We start from the raw sequence: 21,929 nt of genomic DNA, 5'->3' as shown, positions 1-21,929 counted from the left end.
AAATTGGTCAGGCAAGACTTCCCCTTAACAAAACCATGCTGTGTCCGAGCTATAGCTGAAGTCTTGTCATATTATAAAACATATACTTATCAAATTCTGGTTAATATCACAAACTTGATATTAATCAGATTGAGATGTATATTGCAAAATTCAATGCCACTATTATGACAATTCGAAAATTGTAGATCTCTTAAAGTACCATTTATAACTGACACAATATAATAGTGTAGCTTAATTTAATTTATTATGATACTCACCTTTTTATAATCTGCATTGATGTTGGAATAAATTGGATGATAATTTTAAATTTAAGTTAGCATGAATAAGTTAGGACTTAAAAACAGAATTAAAATGTGTGCAAGGAAGTTGAAGTGCACGTCTTCGTCCTTGGTTGTCAATGTTGAAATTTGAAACGATTTTAGTTATACGGTTGGAAACAGAATACCAATAGCCATAACAAGTGGCTTTTATTTTACACGTCTTCAGTTGGCAATGGTAGAATGAGAGTAAACGCGTGTATTTACGGGAACCTAGTCTTCTTAAATACACGCGTTTACTCTCATTCTACCATTGCCAACTGAAGACGGGTAAAACAAAAGCCACTTGTTATGGCTATTGGCCTTCTGTTTCCAACTGTATAATTAAAATCGTTTCAAATTTCAACATTGAGAACCAAGGATGAAGACGTGCACTTCTACTTCCTTGCGCACATTTTAATTCTGTTTTTAAATCCTAACTTATTCATGCTAACTTAAATTTAAAATTACCATCCAATTTATTCCAACATCAATGCAGATTATAAAAAGGTGAGTATCATAATAAATTAAATTAAGCTACACTATTATATTATCCCACTATTATGAAAAAACATATATTCAAGAATGGTTTTGATAATGTGTAATAGATTATTGCAATAAATTATAGAATACTAACCTACACTTGCTTGAAGAAACTTTGGTCCAATTCTTGAATCTGTTCCAACTGCATGTGCAACCTCGGTAACATCTGCTCCAGTAGCTTCACAAACTGCTGATATTGCATTGATGCTGGATATCCTTTGAGCAAGGAAAGCATTGGCAGCCTTGGCAGAATGCAAAGTTCAGAGTTAAAATATAAGAGGCAATAAACAACCACTTAAAATGCAATATCCATCATAATATTTATGTGCAATGAAAATTCATGGAAAATGCCAAGTTCTGAATACCTATTTCTTTGATTTTGGAAGGAAATCTAAACACAGAATAAAATATAATTAAATGAATACTTTCCTTTTTTTTTTTTTTTTAAGTATATAAATATTAGTTAATTTGTGATTTAGCATTATATCATATGACAATTCTTCATATATTTTATCTTCTGGAAAATGAAAAAGAAACATGTACTAAAAGTCATCTATTGTTATTCTGAAAGACCACAAATTATGCCTATTAGTTTACACATCTTTTATTTTGCAATCCAACACCTTTATATTTAAAAATTCTGAAATACCACATTTGTGAATCTTAATACTTACTAATTTTGATAGCTCAGAAGACCATGTATTCATAGTAATTATTTTATTTTTTGGTATCCAATGTTTATATACCCAGCATAATTTTCCTACTGCAGCTATACCTTCCACAGTCTGGTCTCCACCTATAAGAATGCGATCAGGGTAGAGGAGATCATTAATAGCCGAACCTTCAGCAAGAAATTCAGGATTGGATAATACCTAAAACAGAAATAATAGTAACTGAAATATTTAGGAACATGAATTTATGTGACTTATTATTATTATAAAAATTAAGTTCCTTTTTCTAGTTGGCATAAACTTGAAGAAGGATTAAAAATATTACAATATATGACTATTGCATGATACAAGCAGAACTACCAAAGGAAAAAAAAAAAAAAAAAAAAAGGTAGTAAAATACAGTTCGACAAAATATCACATAAGCATTAATAAGCAGTTTACTTTCTACCTATACCTGGTTAGGTTTTTCTACCTATGAGTATTGACAATATTAGGAGAAATTATTAAAGTAATGTAATATTTTCCATAACTACAAAACTTCCCGGGAAGAAAGTAATATGGTTGATAGCTGCAGGGAAATAGCAGAAGAAAGGCATTAGCCTTTTTTTCTGCTATTGTCTAATTTGTGTTCTATAACTGATCAAAAAAGAAAGTCTGGTTTTAAGTATTAAAACTAAATCCATTTAAATTAAGAGCCAAACTGGTTTCAAAAGCTATGGAAATAATATAACTAAGATACCAGTAGTGCAAAAGTATCATTATGTACACAGCTACAGTTATAATTGCACCTAATGCTTTTGTATTTTTACATTTTCTAAAACTAAATAAATGAGCACTGTGAAATTTAAGACCTATAAATAAGGTACAGAACTAAGAATCACTGTTAAAGATTCTTGGAAAATGGATCAGGAATCATTTAGAAGCCTGAATCGAGATGTCAGAAGAATAAAGTGGTTTTTCAGCCAGGAGGTCATGTATAGACCATATCTCAACAGTACGACAAATCCTTGAAATATGGAAATTGAAAGGAAAAGAAATCTTTATGATTTTCATTGACTTTGAAAAGGCATATGACAGTGTTCCAAGAAAACTCTCATGGGAAGCACTGAAAGAGGCAAATATTGGTGGACAATTGATTAACATTATTAAGACAATTTACAGGAATAATAGTGGGATCAGCTTTGTCATCTGAATTCCACACTTTAAAAGGCTTATTACAAGGCTGTTGCATGTTACCAACACTTTTCAAAATTTATATCAACATCTGCCTAAGATCCTGGTCAAAAAAATGCAATAAAATGAGATTGCCGATCAATAAGAACATCTATATTCACAATTCACTTTTGAAGATGATCAGGTGGTGATAGTACAAGACTTAGAAGATGCAGACTATACATGTTGTCAATCGTTTGAGGAATATAAACAATGGTGTCTAAAAATCAATTTTAGCAAGGCTGAAATGTTGTCTTCAGCATCAGGACACATTCTAAATATTGAAGGTTTTAAAATCAAACAAGTCGATAAATTCAAATATTTTAGATCAATCTTACAAAGTGATGGATCGTCCAAAGAAGAGATCAATAAGAGAATTGCAGACGGCAGAAAGGCTATTGACATGTTAAATTCTGTTCTATGGAACAGAAATATTCTAAATAAAACAAAGAAACTTATATTTCAAACGATTATACAAAGCCTTCTATTGTATGGAGCAGAAACCTGGACGTTGAATTGGCGAGGGGAAAACAAATTGCTCTCTACAGAAATGGATTTTTGGAGACGCACAACAAGAACTTCTAGAAGAGACAGAAAACAGAATGAAGACATAAGAGAGAAAATGGAAGTAAAAAAGAATAGTATTGACATTATCAAAGAAATGCGTTTAACATGGTATGGGCATGTAAAATCGATGCAAGAAACCAGATATCCAAAGGCTATCCTGGAATGGATACCTCCTGGAGGAAGGAGAAGAGGAAGACCTAGGAGGACATGGATGGAAGGAGTATGGCAGTGCATGACAGCCCGAGGTTTAATTGACCAAGACACCTTGAACTGCACTTTATGGCAGGAAAAAATTCTTACCAAAAAAATAATTTGTAGGCCGAGGAAGCCCATTGTAAATGGAGACACTCCTCTTGAAGAAGAACTAAGAATCACACTTAATTTAAGATTTTTCATTTAATAAACTCATTACTGAATACAAATATCTTATACATTCAGAGTATACTATTACAAAACGTGAATTTCACATGTAAAAGAAAAAAAGTTTTGTAAAGCCAACCTGATAAGTTACTCCAGGCCTAACATTAGCTCTCAAAATGCGGTTAATACTTTCTGCTGCTTTCACAGGAACCGTACTCTTTTCAACTACAATCTTGCTACTTTCAGCTACTTCTGCAATACTACGAGCAGCAGCTTCTATATATCTCAGGTCAGCTGCTCGTCCCTATAAAAGAACAAGGATAACTACTCTAAATACATTAAACTAAAATATAATAAAGAAAAAGGATATAAAATAAAGTTGAAATTAGAATAAGTTGAATTTAAAATAAAATTCATTTATTTTAATAAATGAAACGAACAACTAATAATAGCATATTAATAATAATTTTGTTTAATTTGATTAATAATATTTTTGATTAATTGATAATACTATAATAAGCTAACAGATTCCTAATACAGTGCTTCATATTATGCTATCTAGTTTTACTTTATACCTTTGCTATCAATTCAAGATATATATATATGTTAAGCTATTTCTTATCGACTACAATATGGTGGCTAGTTCAACAAAATATCGGGCTTACTGTCCAAGTTTGTAAATGATACAAAGGTTGGCAGATGGACTGAGAAGTGGCAACTGAAGTTTGTAACATTGACAAATGCAAAGTACTCCATACAGGTAGCAGTAACCCAAAAGAAACATATCAACTGTGTAGTATACACTCAGGGAGATGGAGAATGAAAAAGACCTGTGGGTAATTGTGCAGTCAGATATGAAGTTCTCTGAGCAGTGCAGACAAGCTGCCAGAGCAAGTCATGGAGTTTTGTCAATGATATATATAGGAATTTTGCTAGCAGAGACAAGGGGGGGTGATTATCCCTTTGTATAAGGCAATGGTCAGGCCACACCTTGAGTACTGTATACAGATCTGGAGGCCTCATTTTAGGAAGGATGTAGAGTTACTAGAACGAGCACAGAGAAGGGCAACAAGATTGGTGAGAGGAACAAAGGGGTACGCTTATGAAGAAAGGCTTAAGTTCTGCAAGTTACAGCATCCGGAGACTAGGCACCTGTGAGGTTATCTGATCTGATCGAGGTGTATATGGCTTGAATAGTTTGAGCAGCCTCAACACTACGGGATACTTCTGCTTGCTCAGATTAAGAACCTGAGGAGGCATAGATTCAAATTGAGGAAAGACAGTTGTAGAACAGATGTGCGGAAGTTTGCCTTTAGCCAGCGGGTAGTTGATTTCTGGAACAGACTTCCATCTGTTGTGGACATTGATAGCTTAAATAAATGTAAGGCTGAACTAGACAAACATTTGGAGTGACTGGATGGGTGAAATGGGAAGGGTTTTTTTTTTTTTTTTTTTGGCTGGTACTGTATAAGCTTGCTTTCTTGCATCATATTGCCTCAACTAATGCTAATGCTAATATTCCAATATCTTATTTTCCCTTTTACCAAGTAGATTTCAAATTTAGAGTTTTGTTATTTTTATGTTTAGTTACCTTTTGTGTTTTTCTGGTTATGTTTTAAAATAAACATCATGGAGTTGCATTTCAATGCAGGCATTGAAATTTGATGGTAGTGTGTATCTCTGTATTCCATTTTCTGTCTGGGGATATTATTATTATTATGGTTCCTTTGGTTCGGGCTTAAGGATGACAGCATTATCCATTTGTCAACTTGTTGTGATGTAACATGCTGTCATTTGGTTAACTGCAGCTGAGAGATCAGTGTGCTACTTGATATAGAAAACTGGTACTTACAATGGTACTATGTTAAGCCTGCTTTCATCTTCTCTTTCAACCACAATCTTGGAAGGAATCCACTGATACGTCATTAGAAATACATTATTCTTCAAATCTTTTTTTTTTTTTTTTTGAAGAACCTCTCATATGCTACTGATGATATCAACGAGATATTTTCAGTAGTGCTTGAGATCCTCCAGGATACAAGAAACCAAGTCTGGCCTTTTGCCTGGAGGATATCATCTAATTCCATAGTCCCTCCTCCCCAAGCAGTTTTTTTTTTTATTTTTTATTTTGACTAAATAGGCTTGAAGACAGTTAAAAACATGGTTAAGGAAACTTGATGTCATCCAAATATAGGAGACAGTGAGTTTTGCTATGACATGTACAACATATTTAGGAAGAAGAGATGGGATGGGAGCACGTTACTTGTCATATATAGCCTATGTATGGCAAGAGCAATCCCAGATATTATCTGTCGTGTGTCTGTACAGAGGACTAAGAGCCTATGATTGTTCTGAGGTTGTGCTGATCTGGCTATAGCATCTGCCAGCTCATTAGTATTAGTATGCCATATGGAGCAAGGAAGACTTAGGCTTTTACAGTACCAGCCAAAAAAATAAATAAGTAATCAAAACTAATAATAATAAATAAATAATAAAATAAACTTCTTGTTTGAGTCCCTCTTTGTGTAGGTCTCTATTCAGTTGACCTTTGAATTTCACAAAACTGTCAGCTTCAACCACCCACGGAGGTAATTTATTCCAGCAATTAATAACTCACTGGCTAAAAGAAAACTTCCTGCAATCCGGTCTAAACCTCTTCCCGTGTAATTTGAATTTATAGCCCCTAGTTCTGGAATCATCCATAAGAGTGAAAATTTCACTCATTTATTTTACTTATGCCTCTCAGAACCATATACACATCAATAAAGTCTCCTCTAAGGTGTATAGTTTCTAAGCTCTGTAGCTCACAAATTCAGATTCTTACCTCACATGGATCCACTTTTCAGCCAATCTCAACAGGCAAGGTGTCCATCTTCATGAAGTTCAACATATTTTTTAACTCTCTCTTTTCTTCTTTATGTTATAGGTCAAATGATTGTGATGAGTGGCCAGCAAATCAGAATGTTTCATAGTGGGGGATTTAACTTTCCAGAGTGTGTTCTATAACTGATCAGGAACTTTTGTTTAGGTGGCTCACACAGTAGCAGAGCTTTTCTTGATGTACTGGATAACTCCATTCCACATCAACATGTTAGAGGCAATGAGAGAAAGCAATACTCATGATTTGATTATCAACAGTGAGTCATGCATTGTGAATCTCCAGATAAAGGAACCACTATGCAGCAGTGATCTACTAGGCCTACAGTAAATATAAACTAGTTTGCAGTCAGCTGACAGAAGATGTTAGGCAAGCTAAGGAAGATGAGAAGTCTCTCACAAAGAATGCAAAGAAAAGCAGCAAAGACTTCTTCATTATGTAAACAGTAGAAGGAAGGGGATGAATCACATTGGCCCACTAGATATGAATGTTTTAACTCAGTGGCTTTCAACCTTTTTTTAATAACGGCACCCCTAAGTAATTTATTTTATTTTGCGGCACCCCTAGTCAATTTTCTGCTTGTTAGATCTGATTCTGTGTGTGTGTGTGTGTGTGTGTGTGTGTGTGTGTGTGTGTGTGTGTGTGTGTGTGTGTGTGTGTGTAAAATATTAAATACAAGTTATTACAATAATATAATTATAAAAATTACATTTCATAATACAAATTATATATATACAATAATAATAATTTTATTCTTTATATAGAGGTACTAAGTAAACATCAATTATAGATCACCACAAAATTAAAAAGATACGGTACACCTTTTTATAATGAAATTAAAACATATAAATTTTAAAAAATAATAAGTTTAAGTAACTTAAACCCAAATTATGTGGCACCCCTGGAATGTTGTTGCAACACCTCAGTTGAAAACCATTGGTTTAACTGTTTATGATCCTGCTCAGTGTGTCAGAAAACTGAGCAGAATATCATCCTCTGGTATTCTGCATCTAAGTTCACACATGTATTTTATAGGGGGAGGATGCCAGAAGTTCATCAAATTCTAGCAGAGCTAAATGATTTTGTGATAACTGAGAGGAAAGTGGAAGAGAAACTGTTAAAGCTAAAGGTGAATAAGACACCTGGGGCTGATGGAATCTATCCAATTATATTAAAATCAGCAAGAGTAAGCAAAACTTTGGCCATAATTATGTTGTTGTTGTTATTTGGTTTTTAGGAGCATTAGCACCTAAGGCCATATTGCTCCGGGATATGCGGTGGTCATTCCCTGACCCTTCCGCATCCTCCGTATTTGGTGGTGATGGGCTCGAACCCCGGTCTAATCAAGAATCGTGTACTATGCACTGCTGCTCCTTCCCACCTGGCTACGGAGGCACCGGCCATAATTATAAGAGCATTCTTGGCATCAGGGGTGACCCCTATAGATTAGAGATGTGCAAATGTCTCTCCTATTCATAAAGGGGATCAAAGGGCAAAGTGAGTAATTACAGACCTGTAAGCCTGAATTCTGATCCTGGGACAATAATGGAGTCTGTAGTTAAAGAAGTAGTCATGGTCATCTCAACAGGAATGTGATTACATGGAAATTACAGCATGAATCTGTGAGGTAGAGATCATGTCTGGCCAGTCTGATCAACTACTATGATGCAGTAAACAAGCAACTATATGCAAAATATAATTTTGACAACATATACTTAGACTTGGATAAAGCTTCTGACACTATTCTGCATGAAAAACTGCTGCAAAATTGGAGTACTGTGGCACTGGGGATAAACTACTGCTATGGATAAAGGGATGGTTGGTTGGGAAGACAGAGGATGGTTATAAATGGGCACTGCTCTTCATTTACTAATATTATTAGTAGAGTTCCTCAGGATTGAGTACTGTATTCAATATTTATTAATGATATTGATGAAGGGATATCAAGCTTAGAAGGGGTAGTCAAAAGACTCTTAGAACACGGTATATAAAAATGCATTAATAAATTATAGAATTGGTTATTTTGATAGCTTAATGTCTTATAAAATAACAAGAAAAAATTGCATGTCAACCTTATGCAGCATCTAAAATTTAATTTTTACATCAGTAGGTGGAAGAATAATGAATATTCAGCAAATCAACCATCATTCAGTAATCAGATTTTCAATCAATGAGAATTCTAAAGAAATCCATGTAAAAGTGAGTAGAGTGTTTTGGGAAGTATCACCCAGTTATGCTACTGCTGCCAGATAATGGGCAGAGTTCGGGGAGTCAGTTGAGAATGATTCAAGGTCTGGTCAGCTAAGCTATCTAAAGCAATCAGTTGTAAAACAATTTTCATCATTCAAAATGAAACAATTTTATAAAACAAAAATTAACATGTCTGAACTTCAAAAAATTCTTAACATTTCTCACAGGCACATATCAACAATGATGCTTTTGGGAATGTCCAAAGTTTGTGCAAGATGTGTTTTCAGAAACTTTTCTATTCATGACAAACATCAGAGGGTGGAGTCATCAAAAGATTATTTAAAATTAATTCTTGATAATTCAAATAGATTTTTATAGCATTTAGTGATTGGCAGTGAAACTTGGCTACATTTTTATAATCCTGAATCAAAATTATAAAGATGCAGTGAAGCACAAGGGATTTCCAACCCTGAAAAAGTTTTGACACAACCATCAGCTGAAAATGTCGGCCTCAATTTTTAGTGGGGGGGGGAAAAAAAAAAAAAAAAAAGAGTTGCTGTTAATTTGATTACCTTATACTTAAAGATACAATAACAGGGAAATATTATACCAGCCTTATGCCAAAGTTAAAAGTTGCAATTTGACAAAAGATGAAGAAAGCTGGGTCAACAGGTTTTGCTTTTCCACGACATTGTACCCATGCATAAAGTCCAGATTGCACAGGATAAAATTCATGAATGTGAATTTAAATAATTAACTTTCTCACATACACTTCAGATCTGGCACTAAGTGACTATTTTTTTTATTCAGAAACTCAAATCTCATTTTTGTGAACTCATTTTAAAGATGATGAAGAGCTCTGAGCAGCCATGGATGCCTAGTTTGATGAATAACATGAATTTTCTTTTGCAAGATTACTCTTTGCAGATCAAATACAATAAGTGCATTGAACTTTGGGCAAATACACTGAAAAAAAAAAAAATAAATAAAATATTTGTATCTGTCTTTTATATTCTGTTTTCGGAACTTTTTGACCACCCCCTTGTATTGTCTAAATTTGCAGTTGACACAAAGGTTAGCACAGTGGTTAATGGCTAGAACCAAGGCATATACTGCAACAAGACCTAGAAAAATTGGACTGATTGGCTGAAAAGTGGAAACTGAGGTTTACTACTAGAAAAAAAACTTGCATATGGGCAGTAATAACCACAGAAACAATGGAATGGTACCACGCTCAAGGTAATGGAGAATGAATGCAACTTGGGGTAACTGTAGTCAGAAATAAAGTTTTCTGAAAAGTGCAAACAGGCTGCCAGGACAGCTCATCAGGTTCTGTCAATGATATACATTAAGCATTTTTCTAGCAGGGACAAGTAGGCGATTACCTGTTGCATAAGGTAATGGCTGGGTCACATCTTCAGTACAGCATATAGGTTTGTAAGCCTTATATTAAGAAGGATGTATATCTTTTGGAATGGATGCAGAGAAGAGCAACAAGGTTAGTGAAGGACACAAAGGGTACTCTTATCATAAAAAGTTCAGTTCTGCAAATTGCAGTGCTTGGAAACTAGGCACAAATGATTGAGGTGATTAAGGTTTTAAATGGATTTAACAAACTAAATGATGGCATCCTTTGTGTTTCTCAGACAGTATGCATAAGGGGACATAAATTTCCATCTGGCGTTGTGGAAGTGGACAGTTTGAATAAATTTAAGGAAGTAGGGGACAAAATTTTAGAGGGGATGGAAAGATGAGGTGGGGTATTTTTTTTTTTTTTTTTTTTTTTGTGGCTGATGTAGAAACTTGCTTCCTTACATTATTCGCTAATACTAATTTCTTTTTACTTGATATGGTTTTCAAAGTGATTTTTATAATTTTTCTCAAGTTATTGCATAAGAAAACCTGCCTGGTCTTGTGAAACACGTTTGTTACTATTTTTAACATGTACATGGGAAACCCTGAGTGATGCTGATAGCATGAAGCATAGAATTGTGTATTTGCTTCTAATTTGTTTACTTGCTTTTTGATCGTCTCTAGTTATTTATAGAGCTTTCCCACTTGCTCTTGAGATATGAACAATTTTATGTGAGGCATTTTTGAAAGATTTGTTTGAAAGACTCATTATTCTGCTTGTGAAATAAACACAAAAACAGAGGAAATATTCACTGGGAAAGAAAGTTATCAGCATGCTAATATTCAAATTTTATGTAATTCATGGCATGCCAAATTTGAGATAAATTTTGAAAAAATTTGCAAAATAAAAATTTACAAAATAAGCAGAAATATAGGTGCATGCACAAGTCTGAAATTTTGTGTATTAAACGATTTTTTAAACTGGAAAATGGAGGAGTCTAATAGTTTTGTTATTTTACGTCTATAACGTTTTTTTTTTGAAAATGAACATTGCAAAAAACAATTTTTAAATATTTAATTTTTTTTTTATTAAGAACTAAAAAATTACGTACATTAAGAGAAAAGATGAAATATTGGTATACTCCAAGCAGAAAAAAATCAAAAACGTTTTCCAGAAATTAAGAAGAAAACTGTCACCTCTCAGACTGCATCACCATCTTTTTTTATAACTGGGAGTGCCACCACTGCAGGGTTAAGAGGGAGGTCACACGTTGGATCATGAACATGCTGGGGTAAAAGGCATTGCCTTGGTGACTCGGCAATCTTGTTTACTGTGCTATGCAAATCGTGAATTATGAATATTAAAATAATTTCTCTGAGATTTGAATATTGAAAGAATTGTTGTTAAACAAATTTTCCCATTGTGGCTCAAAAACAGATGCTCATAAGGGAATAGTCAGGCAGGAATTTAATTTTGAAAGCACAGTATAAAGATAATTACTTCCTTTGAAGAAATAAAGATGGCTCATTTGTTTCAACATGCAGACTGACAGGAAATGTTCCAAATACTTCAGTAATAATATGGATAGCCTGGTGGCAGATGGGACCCAGCCAATGAAGTACAGTTTCTAGCAGATGCATATATATACCTGGGACATATATTCTAATTTAGATCACCCAAATGCATGACAGAGACATAATAAAGTGCATCAGTCTGCACCTCATTGTATGCATGTGCATGCACAAAAGGAAGGTGATTAGGTTAGTAAGCCCAACTCTTCACTCAAACTTTTATAGTAAAAATCTGGGAACTTTTTGAATGCACCTTGCATATGCTCCAATGCATTTTTCTTCTCTGCCACAAGTCTCATCAGTTTATCTGACATCTCTTCAGGTCTAAGCCTAGAACAGTATTTCTTAGTTGGTTTGAAAAGCTTAGTAGCTTCTACAGCAAATTCTAAATGCTTCCCATTTAGAATTTGCTGTTAATAACATCATCGCTTGGTCCTACTGCATAGCATTTAAAAACTGTTTAAGACCAATGTAGTTCTCAGTGTGAAAGTAAAAGCCTTTCCCTTTACACTTGATGGGTAGTTATAAGTAAATCTCATATCGTTACACTGTGATCGCTGTCATTCAGTGGGTCTTTTACCTGCAGATTCTTAATGCATGAAGAATAGCTGCTGATAATTAGATAAAGAGCATTGTTTTCTCTTGTTGTAGGGTATTCCTGATACTGCAATTGCCACTGCCCTTGGGGAAACATTTTCTAATGTCTCTGTAGCACCTTCTTACTTCACAAAGTTCGTGGTCCAAAAAAGAAAAATGAAATACAGACACTTAATTTTGCATCATATTTGGCCAGGTAGCATGAGCAATGAGTCATTTACCATAAAAGGGTTAAAAACAGCTCTCCCCCTTATGGAGGCTGCTGTTTGACTAGATGACATCCATTATGAAATGATTAAACATCTTCCACCAAAATATGTGAATCATCTGCTCTCTCTGTATAACAGAATCTTTCTTGAAGAGCAACTTTCAGATACTTGATGCAAGGAAATCCTTGCCTTTACTAAGCCAGGAAAGGATCTTTGCATTCCAACTAACTATCACCCTATCACTAACTGTTTGTGCAAAATCATGAAGAGTATGTTCAGTGTTCATCTTGTATGGTATTTAGAAGCAAATGATCTCTCCAGCATGCAGTGCAACTTCTGAAGGAACAGATCCATTTTGGACCACTTAATTAGATTAGAAACATGTATAAGATGCTTACCTCAAATGAAAATCTGGTGTCCATCTTTCTTTATATGGACAAAGCATATGACAATTTTAATAGACCTTTAAAGCCTTGGTCTTAGAGGTCACCTCCTGTTTTTATTAAAAACTTTTTATCCCTATCAGTGATTCCTAGCTGTTGTGTGATCCATCTCTCTCTCTCATTCCTTTCGCCAAGAGCAGAGAGTACCTCAAGAATCAGTTTTAAGTTTTATGCTTTTTAATATCAAAGTGAATTCCATTATTGAACAACTTTCTTGAGCTGTAAACAGTTCCCTCTGTGTTAATGACTTGAGCATATTTTCCCAGTCATGCTACATGAGGATCATTGAAAGTCAAATGTAGCAGAGAGTGCTTTTTTTTGTAAAAAAATAAATAAATAATAGGTGCTGGTACTCATTCTTTGCTATCAGGAAAAATTGAAAATTAAAAGGATATGTAAAGTACTCTAAAATTTTTTTCCTGATATTGATTGTTACTGTAATAGTAATGTTTTTGGAATAAGAACAACAAATTAAGAATATTAACACAGTTTATTAAGCATAAATTTATTATTTAAGTATATAAAAAAATAAGTAAAGTGTGTAAAAAAAAATAAGTAAAATGTGAGTAAAATAAGTAACAAGTAAAAATAATTTCATAAAAGTTTTTGTAGAATATTCCAAATTTTTATTAAGTTCCCATCCGACACTATACCGACTTCTTACTGTTTGTGTCTGTTGCTGAATGACGTTTCTGAAGTAGCCACGAATTGACATATTTGCTGGATCGAAGTGTGTCACTGGTGGGCCTACAATTTTAAGAAATAGTAGTGAAGAAATTGTTTTTGTCATCAACGAAGTTCTGGTTGGGCTGACAATCAGATTAATTTGTGGAAATCCTCGTTCACATTCACTTGATGAAATTGGTATCATACTCAGAGCATTCATCAAATGCTTGAATTCTTTCAAAACCATCTTATCAATTAGGTACCCCCGAAATCCACGAATTGTATCTCTTTCATTTAACTGTAACCTAATTGACAATTTTCTAACTTCATTTTCACTAAATGCCAACATTTCAAGTTTAGAAGGTTTAATACCTTTGTTGTCCTCATTTTACTTCTCTCATCATCAATATTGTCACTATTTCTTTGAACTAGTTAAATTTGAATTTTTTCTTTTTTTGAAACTGTCCAAAATGTCGGCGTTATTTGGATATTCAGGTACTATGACCGTGAAACAGAGGTAGGGAAAATTTGTGGAAAAAAAAAAAAAAAAATTCACTTCCGCGAAACAACACGATTATTTGTCGGGCTAAAACAAAATCACTGTCTCCTAATTCTCGAACAGGGCACTTACAGTTGATTCACAGTAGTGTCCAACCTATGGCCCGTGTGGAAAGTGAACTAAAAGAGCATTTTAAATTTAATTATCAAAATTTTCTCATTAAATGTTTTGATCAGTAAATGTAATTGTGTATTGTACTTAATAAAATTTCTGAATATTTCAATTTTTATTTTACATGTAACAAGATATGGAAAATGTAACACTAATTTTTCTTGAATCACTCAGTGCAGCCCGCGAAAGAAATCTAACTTTGAATTTTTTTGAATATGGCCTCTGTATGGGATTGTATTTGTATTTTTGTATGGGCAGCTCCTAGAACAGAAGTTGATCTCCACCTCATTACTGCCGACCGGGCTAGCCGAGTGGGTAAAGTACCTACCCGGCAACCCAAAGGTCGCGGGTTCGATTCCCGCCTCGGGCTTGGATCAAAGTACTGCAAAAACCTTGGGAGGTGCAATATGGCCACAGAAGCCGATGCGCCAACAACTACCAAATCAATCAATCAATCAATCAACCACCTCATTACTACGTTGTTTTTACACTCTGTCAAGGTAAGGCCACTGTGTGTCGTGTAATAAAAAAAAAATGCCAATTGGTTGAACTGGGATAGGGGAAAAGGAAGCAGAGAGAGAAAAAAAGTTTCAATCCCCCACAAAAGATTTTCATTCCACACGGGAAAAAGTGATCTTCTTCTTCTTTAATGCTGCCGAATGGCGTTTGCGACTTCGTTTTGATATTGTTCTCTGTCTAGCGCTGCGTGTAGAATTTGTGCTGTTGTCATGCAGGTGTTGATGTTATCTAGCCATGCCATTTTCGGTCTGCCTGGGCGTTTCTTGCCTTCGATCTTTCCCTCCAGGATGAGTGGTAGTAGGTGATATTTTTGTTGGTTCCTAGCGATGTGACCGAGGTATTTGCATTTCCTGCTGATGATGGTTTTGAGCAGGTCCCGTTCCGTGTGCATGTCCTGCAGGACCTGTGCGTTGGTTATCTTGGCTGTCCACGGAATTTTCAGCATTCTTCGGTAGAGCCACATTTCGAAGGCCTGGAGCTTTTTTGTAGTGGCTGATGTTAGAGTCCAGGTTTCTACACTGTAGAGCAGTATTGGCCAGATGTAGCATTTCAATGTGCGTAATTTGAGCATGATGTTCAAGCTTCTGTCGGTGAGGAGGGTTCTCCATTTGGTGAATGCCTGCCTGGCTTGTTCAATTCTGCTTTTGATCTCGGCCTCATGGTTCAGCTGGTCATCAATGAGTACTCCGAGATACTTGAAGCGGTGTATTTGCTCTAATTTTTCGTTGTTTAGTTTGATCGTGATTTTGCTTGCAGTCCTGCTGACCTTCATCACCTTTGTTTTCTTTTTGTTGATTCGTAGCCCCCATGCTTGGCTTTCTATGTCCACTTCGTTCAAGATGGTCTGTAAATCTTGTTCTGAATCCGCTATTAGTGCTGTGTCATCGGCATATCTTAAGTTATTGATGTAGTGTCCGTTAACTTTTATGCCGATGTTCTTGTCAGCCAGTGTTTGGTCGAAGATCATTTCCGAATAGATGTTAAAAAGAATGGGAGATAATGGACAGCCTTGCCGGATGCCTTTTTTTATTGGAATTGGGTCTGTCAGATCGTTGTCATAGCGAAGCCGGGCTGTTTGATTCCAGTAGAGAGTTGTAATAAAGTTGATATCATTGTTTTCAAGCCCAAGTTTTCTCAGTCGGTCAATTAGGCGGTCGTGGTCTACTGAATCGAAGGCTTTCTCGTAGTCAATAAAACATATATACACGTCTTTTTGATGTTCATAGCACCTTTGTAGCAATATTTGTAAACAGAAAATTGCTTCTCTGGTGCCTAGTCCCCTGCAGAATCCGAACTGTGTGTTTCCTAGTGCACTTTCGCACTTACATCTTATCCTTTGCTGAATCACCTTGAGGAAGACTTTTAGCACCTGGCTCATTAGACTGATCAGCCTGAAGTCTTCGCATTTCCGGCTGGTAGCCTTTTTTGGCAGGGCCACGAAGATGGATTGGAGCCATTCGGATGGAATGTCGTTGTTGTTGTAGATTTGATTGAACCATTTCGTTAGTTGTTGGATGTTGCTGTAGTCTAGTTGTTTCAGCAGTTCCACATGAATCTGATCAGGTCCACAGGCCTTGCCTGGCTTTGTTATTCGGATGGCATGTTCCACTTCAGATGTTAATATGTGGAGATTGTCTTCCTGTGTTTGTTGTTGCGTTTCTGCCGGTTTTCTGTTGGTGCCGAACAGATTGTATATATAGCTCTTCCAGGTGTCGAGTTTGGCTTGTTTGCTTAGTATAGGTTGATTGTTGTCCGTATATAAACTTGGGATAGGAGCCGGTTTGTAGATGTTTCCAGCTTCTTTAAGCTTCTTGTGCAGGTTATAGTTGTCATTTTTCTTGATTAGGTCTTCGATTTCTGCACACTGATCTTCCATCCATTTTTCCTTCGCCCTCCGGATTTCCTGTTTGATCTTTTGTTGTATTTCTTTGTATTTTTCCCGGTTGTTGTTGCTTTTGAATATTCTCCGTTCATCCATTAGGTCTAGTATATGCTGGGTCATCCACCGTTGTTTCTTTTTCGACGCCTGATGTCCTAGCAGGGTTTCTGCTGTTTCATTGATGCACTGTTTGAGTGAACGCCCGAATGCTTGCACGTCTGTTGTTACTGCTCCGATCGATCGGATTGTAGTGTTGAGATGAAGCTGTACTTGTCGTCTGTTGGCAGTGTTCTTCAGTTTCTCCAGGTCGATTCTTTTTGTTGTGCTTGTGCGTTTGACTGCTCGTAATTTGAGACGTAGTGTTGCTATTACTGGGTTATGGTCTGATGATATGTCAGCTCCGGGGTAAGTTTTTGCCTTGAGGACACTTGACTTATATCTGATGTTGATTAAGATGTAGTCAATTTGGTTCCTGACGATATTGTTGTCAGAGTCTTGTGGTGAGGTCCAGGTGTATAGTCGTCGAGGTGGTAGTTTGAACCAAGTGTTGGCAATGCTAAATTTTTCTTCTTGGCAGAACTGGACAAGTCTGTCGCCTCGTTCATTCCATGTCCCCAAGCCATGTTCTCCGACTATGTTTTGTAGCTTTCCTTGACCGATTTTGGCATTAAAGTCACCGAGGATGACCGTCATGTCGTGCTTCTTCAGCGACTTTAAAGTGTTGCTTAGCTTGTCGTAGAACAATTCAATTTCTTGATCGTCTTTGTCCGCTGTTGGTGCGTAGACCTGGAGCACATTCAGGTTGATCTTGTTGCCTGCTAGCTGTAGTAGTGCGATTCGTTCCGATATTGGGGTGAAACTGGTGACTTTGTTGGCCAGTTTTTTGTGGACAACAAAAGCGACGCCGTACGTCTGCTTGGTGTTCTCTTCTCCTCCGGAACAGAAGACGTGGTGGTCGTTTGATATAAACTTCTTTGTTCCAGGCCATTTGGTTTCACTTAGCCCAAGTATGTTGATGTTAATGCGTTCCATTTCTTGTAAAGCATTGGCTAGTTTTCCTGGTTGCAGTAGGCTTCTAACGTTCCATGTAGCTAGTTTCAGAAAATTCTTCGACGCAAGCTCGGAGATTCTTAGCACCCCTGTCCCATTCAAGGGACGCCGAGACTCGGGGCCGTGGTTTATTTTGCTTGCTATCATTGAAGTTTTCAAGGGAAGGATAATCCAAGTAGTTTCCCGTTGCTTTCTTGGATCACAATTTAGTTGAAAAGGTCGTGTGTGGACCTTTTGAAACGGGTTTCGTCTGACGTCTCCACTGAAACCTTTCCGTCATGGAAGGCCCTTCTGGGAGCATATATCTTTCGGTGCTTTAGTAGTTTAACAAATTAAACTACTAAACCTGCCGCAGCCATATAAATGGAGTAGCTCTTATTCAGTGATGAAGCTGCCTCGTGATGTCATAATTTTACACAATTTACGCCGAATTTCTAGTCACCACTGACCAAGCAGGTGGCACTGCTGTAGTTTTATCTCCTGGAAACATCCAAATGACTGACTCGGTAAAATTACTGTGACCTTGAAAATACCAATAATGTATAACTCAGCAAAACGTGAGTATTTTTAAATACAATTTGGTATCCTGAAAACTTCTACATCAAAGCTATCATGTAGCACAACTATTCTACTAAGAATTCCCAGTGACTGATTATAGAAAAAGTGATAGGACAGAAAAATTTTGTCCGTGAGTTTGTGTAGTGTTGTGTACTGGCCTTTTGGCTACCTGGAAGCAGTGATCACCTGGACTTCTGCCTTTAGGTACTCATCCCTAGCCAAGGGAAGGCAAGGCCTCCCCTACTATCTGCTTGCTCTCATCCCTGGAGAATGAGTTTCCCTGGGAGGAAAAGAAAATAGAGTAAGGTGAAGAGGGGGACTCCCCAGGCCCAGGATAAATTGCTAGGGAGTGAAAATGAGAGTGGGTGAGATCGTTGTTGTTATTTGGTTTTTAGGAGCATTAGTAACTAAGGCCATATTGCTCCGGGAATATGCGGTGGTCATTCCTTGACCTTTCCACATCCTCCGTATTTAGTGGTGACGAGAGTGGGTGAGAAGTTGCTAGCCTGACATGAAGGGGAAAAGGTTGGACACCACTACAGTAGAAGCCTGACCAAAACCCATTGGCAGCATCAGGAATACCCCTTGATCTGCTCACTGTTGACCAGCGCGGCTTCTCCGTATGTGGGACAGGTTGTCAGATATGTGTGACAAGTACCCCTCAGTTGTAGAATGGTAATCCTGTTAGCTCTCTTAATTCATGCAGCAACACTAATTGCCTAAATTTCCTGAAGGCCAGAAATGCAAAGTGTGTACCGAGTTAAGTCTGTCCTAATCTGTTCTTTATATGAAAATTTTCTTCGCTCAATGAAACTATTTTAAATATAACTTCCAAGAGGAATTCAAAAAATTTGCTATAAATGGAGTTTTTTTTTTTTTTTTTTTGATTTGGTAGTTGTTGGCGCATCGGCTTCTGTGGCCATATTGCACCTTCCCAAGGTTTTTGCAGTACTTTGATCCAAGCCCAAGGTGGGAATCGAACCCGCGACCTTTGGGTTGCCGGGCAGGTACTTTACCCACTCGGCTAGCCCGGTCGGCAAATGGAGTTCAATTAAACAGAGATCCGACTGAGTAATTTATAATTCTAAAAATGGGTTATAAAGTTTTATATAGAAATTATCTTAACAAACTGAAAAATACAAATTTAGTTAAATAACTTTAAGCTTATTTGAATAGCAGGTAAACATGTTAAAAAATTTACGTAATATTACAAATTTCAAAGTGTACTGCATCCAAATGTCACACATCATTGTTAATAAAGGTGCTGGTATGCCATACTGTTGTGTACTGTCCCAAAAAATGCACCGGTAGCAGACCGTTGATCCTGAACTCCAGGCAATGACTAATAGCTTCAGGTCCTTGCCAAAAGAGACCATTTGCATCATACATTTTTTTCATAAGCCTGATCTTCATTTTGAACCTAAATTGAGGCTTCCATGAAGTATTATTCCAATAGTACCAGTCACAGAATTTTCAGGTCTTGTGTTTCACAAAAAAGTGCTGCTTCAGCATTTTCTTTGATGTTATCCACTATAGTGATAGGACAACTCTGAAGCCCCATTTTCAGTTTAGGGAACAGTCAGAAGTCAGATGGTGCAAGGTTTGGGGGAGTAGGGAGACTGCTGCATTATTGTGATTTTTTTTTTCCTGAGCCAAGAACTGCTGAACTGCCATCACTGTATAACTGGGTGCATTGTCATGGTGCAGAATCTGGTCCTCCTTCCATTTTTGAGGTCAACTTTGCCTCACATTCTCATTCAAACATGTCAAAACCTCAATGTAATAAGCAGGAGTAAAATTTCCCTCTAATCACAAATTTATGGTGCACCATGTCTTATAGTCGGAAAAAAAAAAAAAAAAAAAAAAAGGATCAGCATGACTTTGACATTGGATTTTGTTGCATAAGACTTTTTGGGCTATGGAGACATTTTTTTGTGCCAGTCAGATGATTCCACCTTGGTCTTGAACTTGCAGGCGAACACCCAACTCTCATCCCCAGTGACCACTTTTCTTAGGAAGCTCAGATCCTGTGTAGTTTTTTTCTAATAAATCACTGATGGCCTTCCTGCAATTCATTTGATCTTGCAACAGCAAGCATGGAATAAACTTTGTGGCACAAGTGACCGACAGTGCTGTAGTCATCAAATTAGCAGAAGGTATACTCTATGAATGTTACAAAAAGCAGAGTGTATACTGTGCATATCAGGCTTATTGATGGAATTTGTTTCTGCCACATAGAAGTTGCATAAAACTATAAAAGTATTGCCTAAGAATCAAATTATAATAAATTTACTTTTTAATTTTCAGTGAATATTTAATAATATTTGTTTTTTAAAGTCTTTCAAAAACCAGAAGGTACACCCTATTCACCTAAAAAAATCCAGAGGATATATGCCATATACCTGCATATAGCCCTTGTGACACATCCCTAAATCTTGCATCAAGATTGTATGTACTGAGCCTAAAGACAAGTCCAACTTCATGAGCAATCTCAATATCATTTCATACAAGTTCCTTCACTTTCGTGATATTCTCATTGTTTCTGCCAAAGGGTGTCTACTGCAAGGTTCATTTTTCAGTGTATCTTGTCTGTTTTTAAACCAATTAAACCACTGAAAACTGCTGTTTTCTTCCACGTATCATCTCCATAAACTTTCGGTAATAATTTCAGGATCTCAGGATCCCAAGTTTAAAGAACTTGATGTTAGCATGCTGTTCAAACTGAAAAATCAATCATCCTGTGATACGAGTTAAGTGGTTGAGCCAGTTCCTACTTAGCTTGCATGCATGCGTACCAAGGTCGACTTCAACTGCTCATGAAACCTTATGGCCACAGCGCAAACCATTACTGCTATGGATAAAGGGATGGTTGAATGGGAGAAAACAGAGTGGTTATTAATGGACACTGCTCTTTGTGGATGAGTGTTATTAGTGGCATCCCACAGGGTTCAGTGCTGGGCCCATTGTTGTTTTCTGCATTCATCAATGATATTGATAAAGGAATAATATAGGCTTGAGTCTAAGTTTGCAGCTGATACAAAAGTTGATAGGATGGTTAATGACTGTAATCAGGGTCAGCTATTGCAATGAGATCCAGAAAACTTAGGCAGATGGGCTGAGAAATTGCAGTCGAAGTTTTACATTGATAAATGCAATGTACTGCATAAAGGTAGCAGTAATCCTAGATTCACGTACCAACTGTGTGGTACTACACTCAGAATAGTGGAAAATTAAAAACACCTAATGGTAACTGTGCAGTCAGAAACAAAGTTCTCTGAGCAGCACAGAAGACAGGCTACCAGGCCAGCACATGGGGTTTTGGCAATGATATAAAGCATATTGTTAGCAGGGGTAAGGAGATGATTATCCCAATGCACAAAGGTCAGGTCGCACCTTGATTTCTGAATGTCTGGAAGCCTGATTTTACGAAGGATGCAGACCTGCTGGAACAAGTGCAAAGAAGGGCAGTGAGATTGGTGAAGGGAACAAAAGGGTGCTCTACCAAGAAAGGCTTCAGTTTTGAAAATTGCAGCATCTGAAGACTAGGAAATTGTGGGGTGATCTGATTGAGGTGTTTAAGAATGGGTGATTGATGTTGGAACAAACTTCCATCTGTTGTTGTGGAAGTGAGTATTTTTAGTAAATTCAAGGAAGAACTAGACAAATTATTGGAGAGGATGGACAAGTGATGCGGGA

The 21,929-nt window shown here is 36.6% G+C and overlaps 1 protein-coding gene across 1 annotated transcript in view; it reads right to left on the bottom strand.

Annotated features, from left to right (window-relative positions):
• sgl (UDP-glucose 6-dehydrogenase sgl) overlaps positions 1 to 21,929 on the bottom strand; it is an 89,637-nt gene that overhangs the window by 40,816 nt on the left and 26,892 nt on the right. Inside the window, exons 4-6 of the mRNA XM_090380067.1 lie at positions 3,789 to 3,953; positions 1,514 to 1,711; positions 934 to 1,081 (exon numbers count right to left, since the gene is read on the bottom strand). Of these exons, the coding sequence (XP_090236193.1) occupies positions 934 to 1,081; positions 1,514 to 1,711; positions 3,789 to 3,953 (511 nt within the window). The remainder of the gene's footprint in view (positions 1 to 933; positions 1,082 to 1,513; positions 1,712 to 3,788; positions 3,954 to 21,929) is intronic.

The sequence above is a fragment of the Mastigoproctus giganteus genome, chromosome 1, assembly GCF_048544385.1.
Source record: "Mastigoproctus giganteus isolate SK-2022 chromosome 1, ASM4854438v1, whole genome shotgun sequence".
Classification (NCBI taxonomy): Eukaryota; Metazoa; Arthropoda; class Arachnida; order Uropygi; family Thelyphonidae; genus Mastigoproctus; species Mastigoproctus giganteus.
This window is presented reverse-complemented; position numbering and strand designations above follow the sequence as displayed.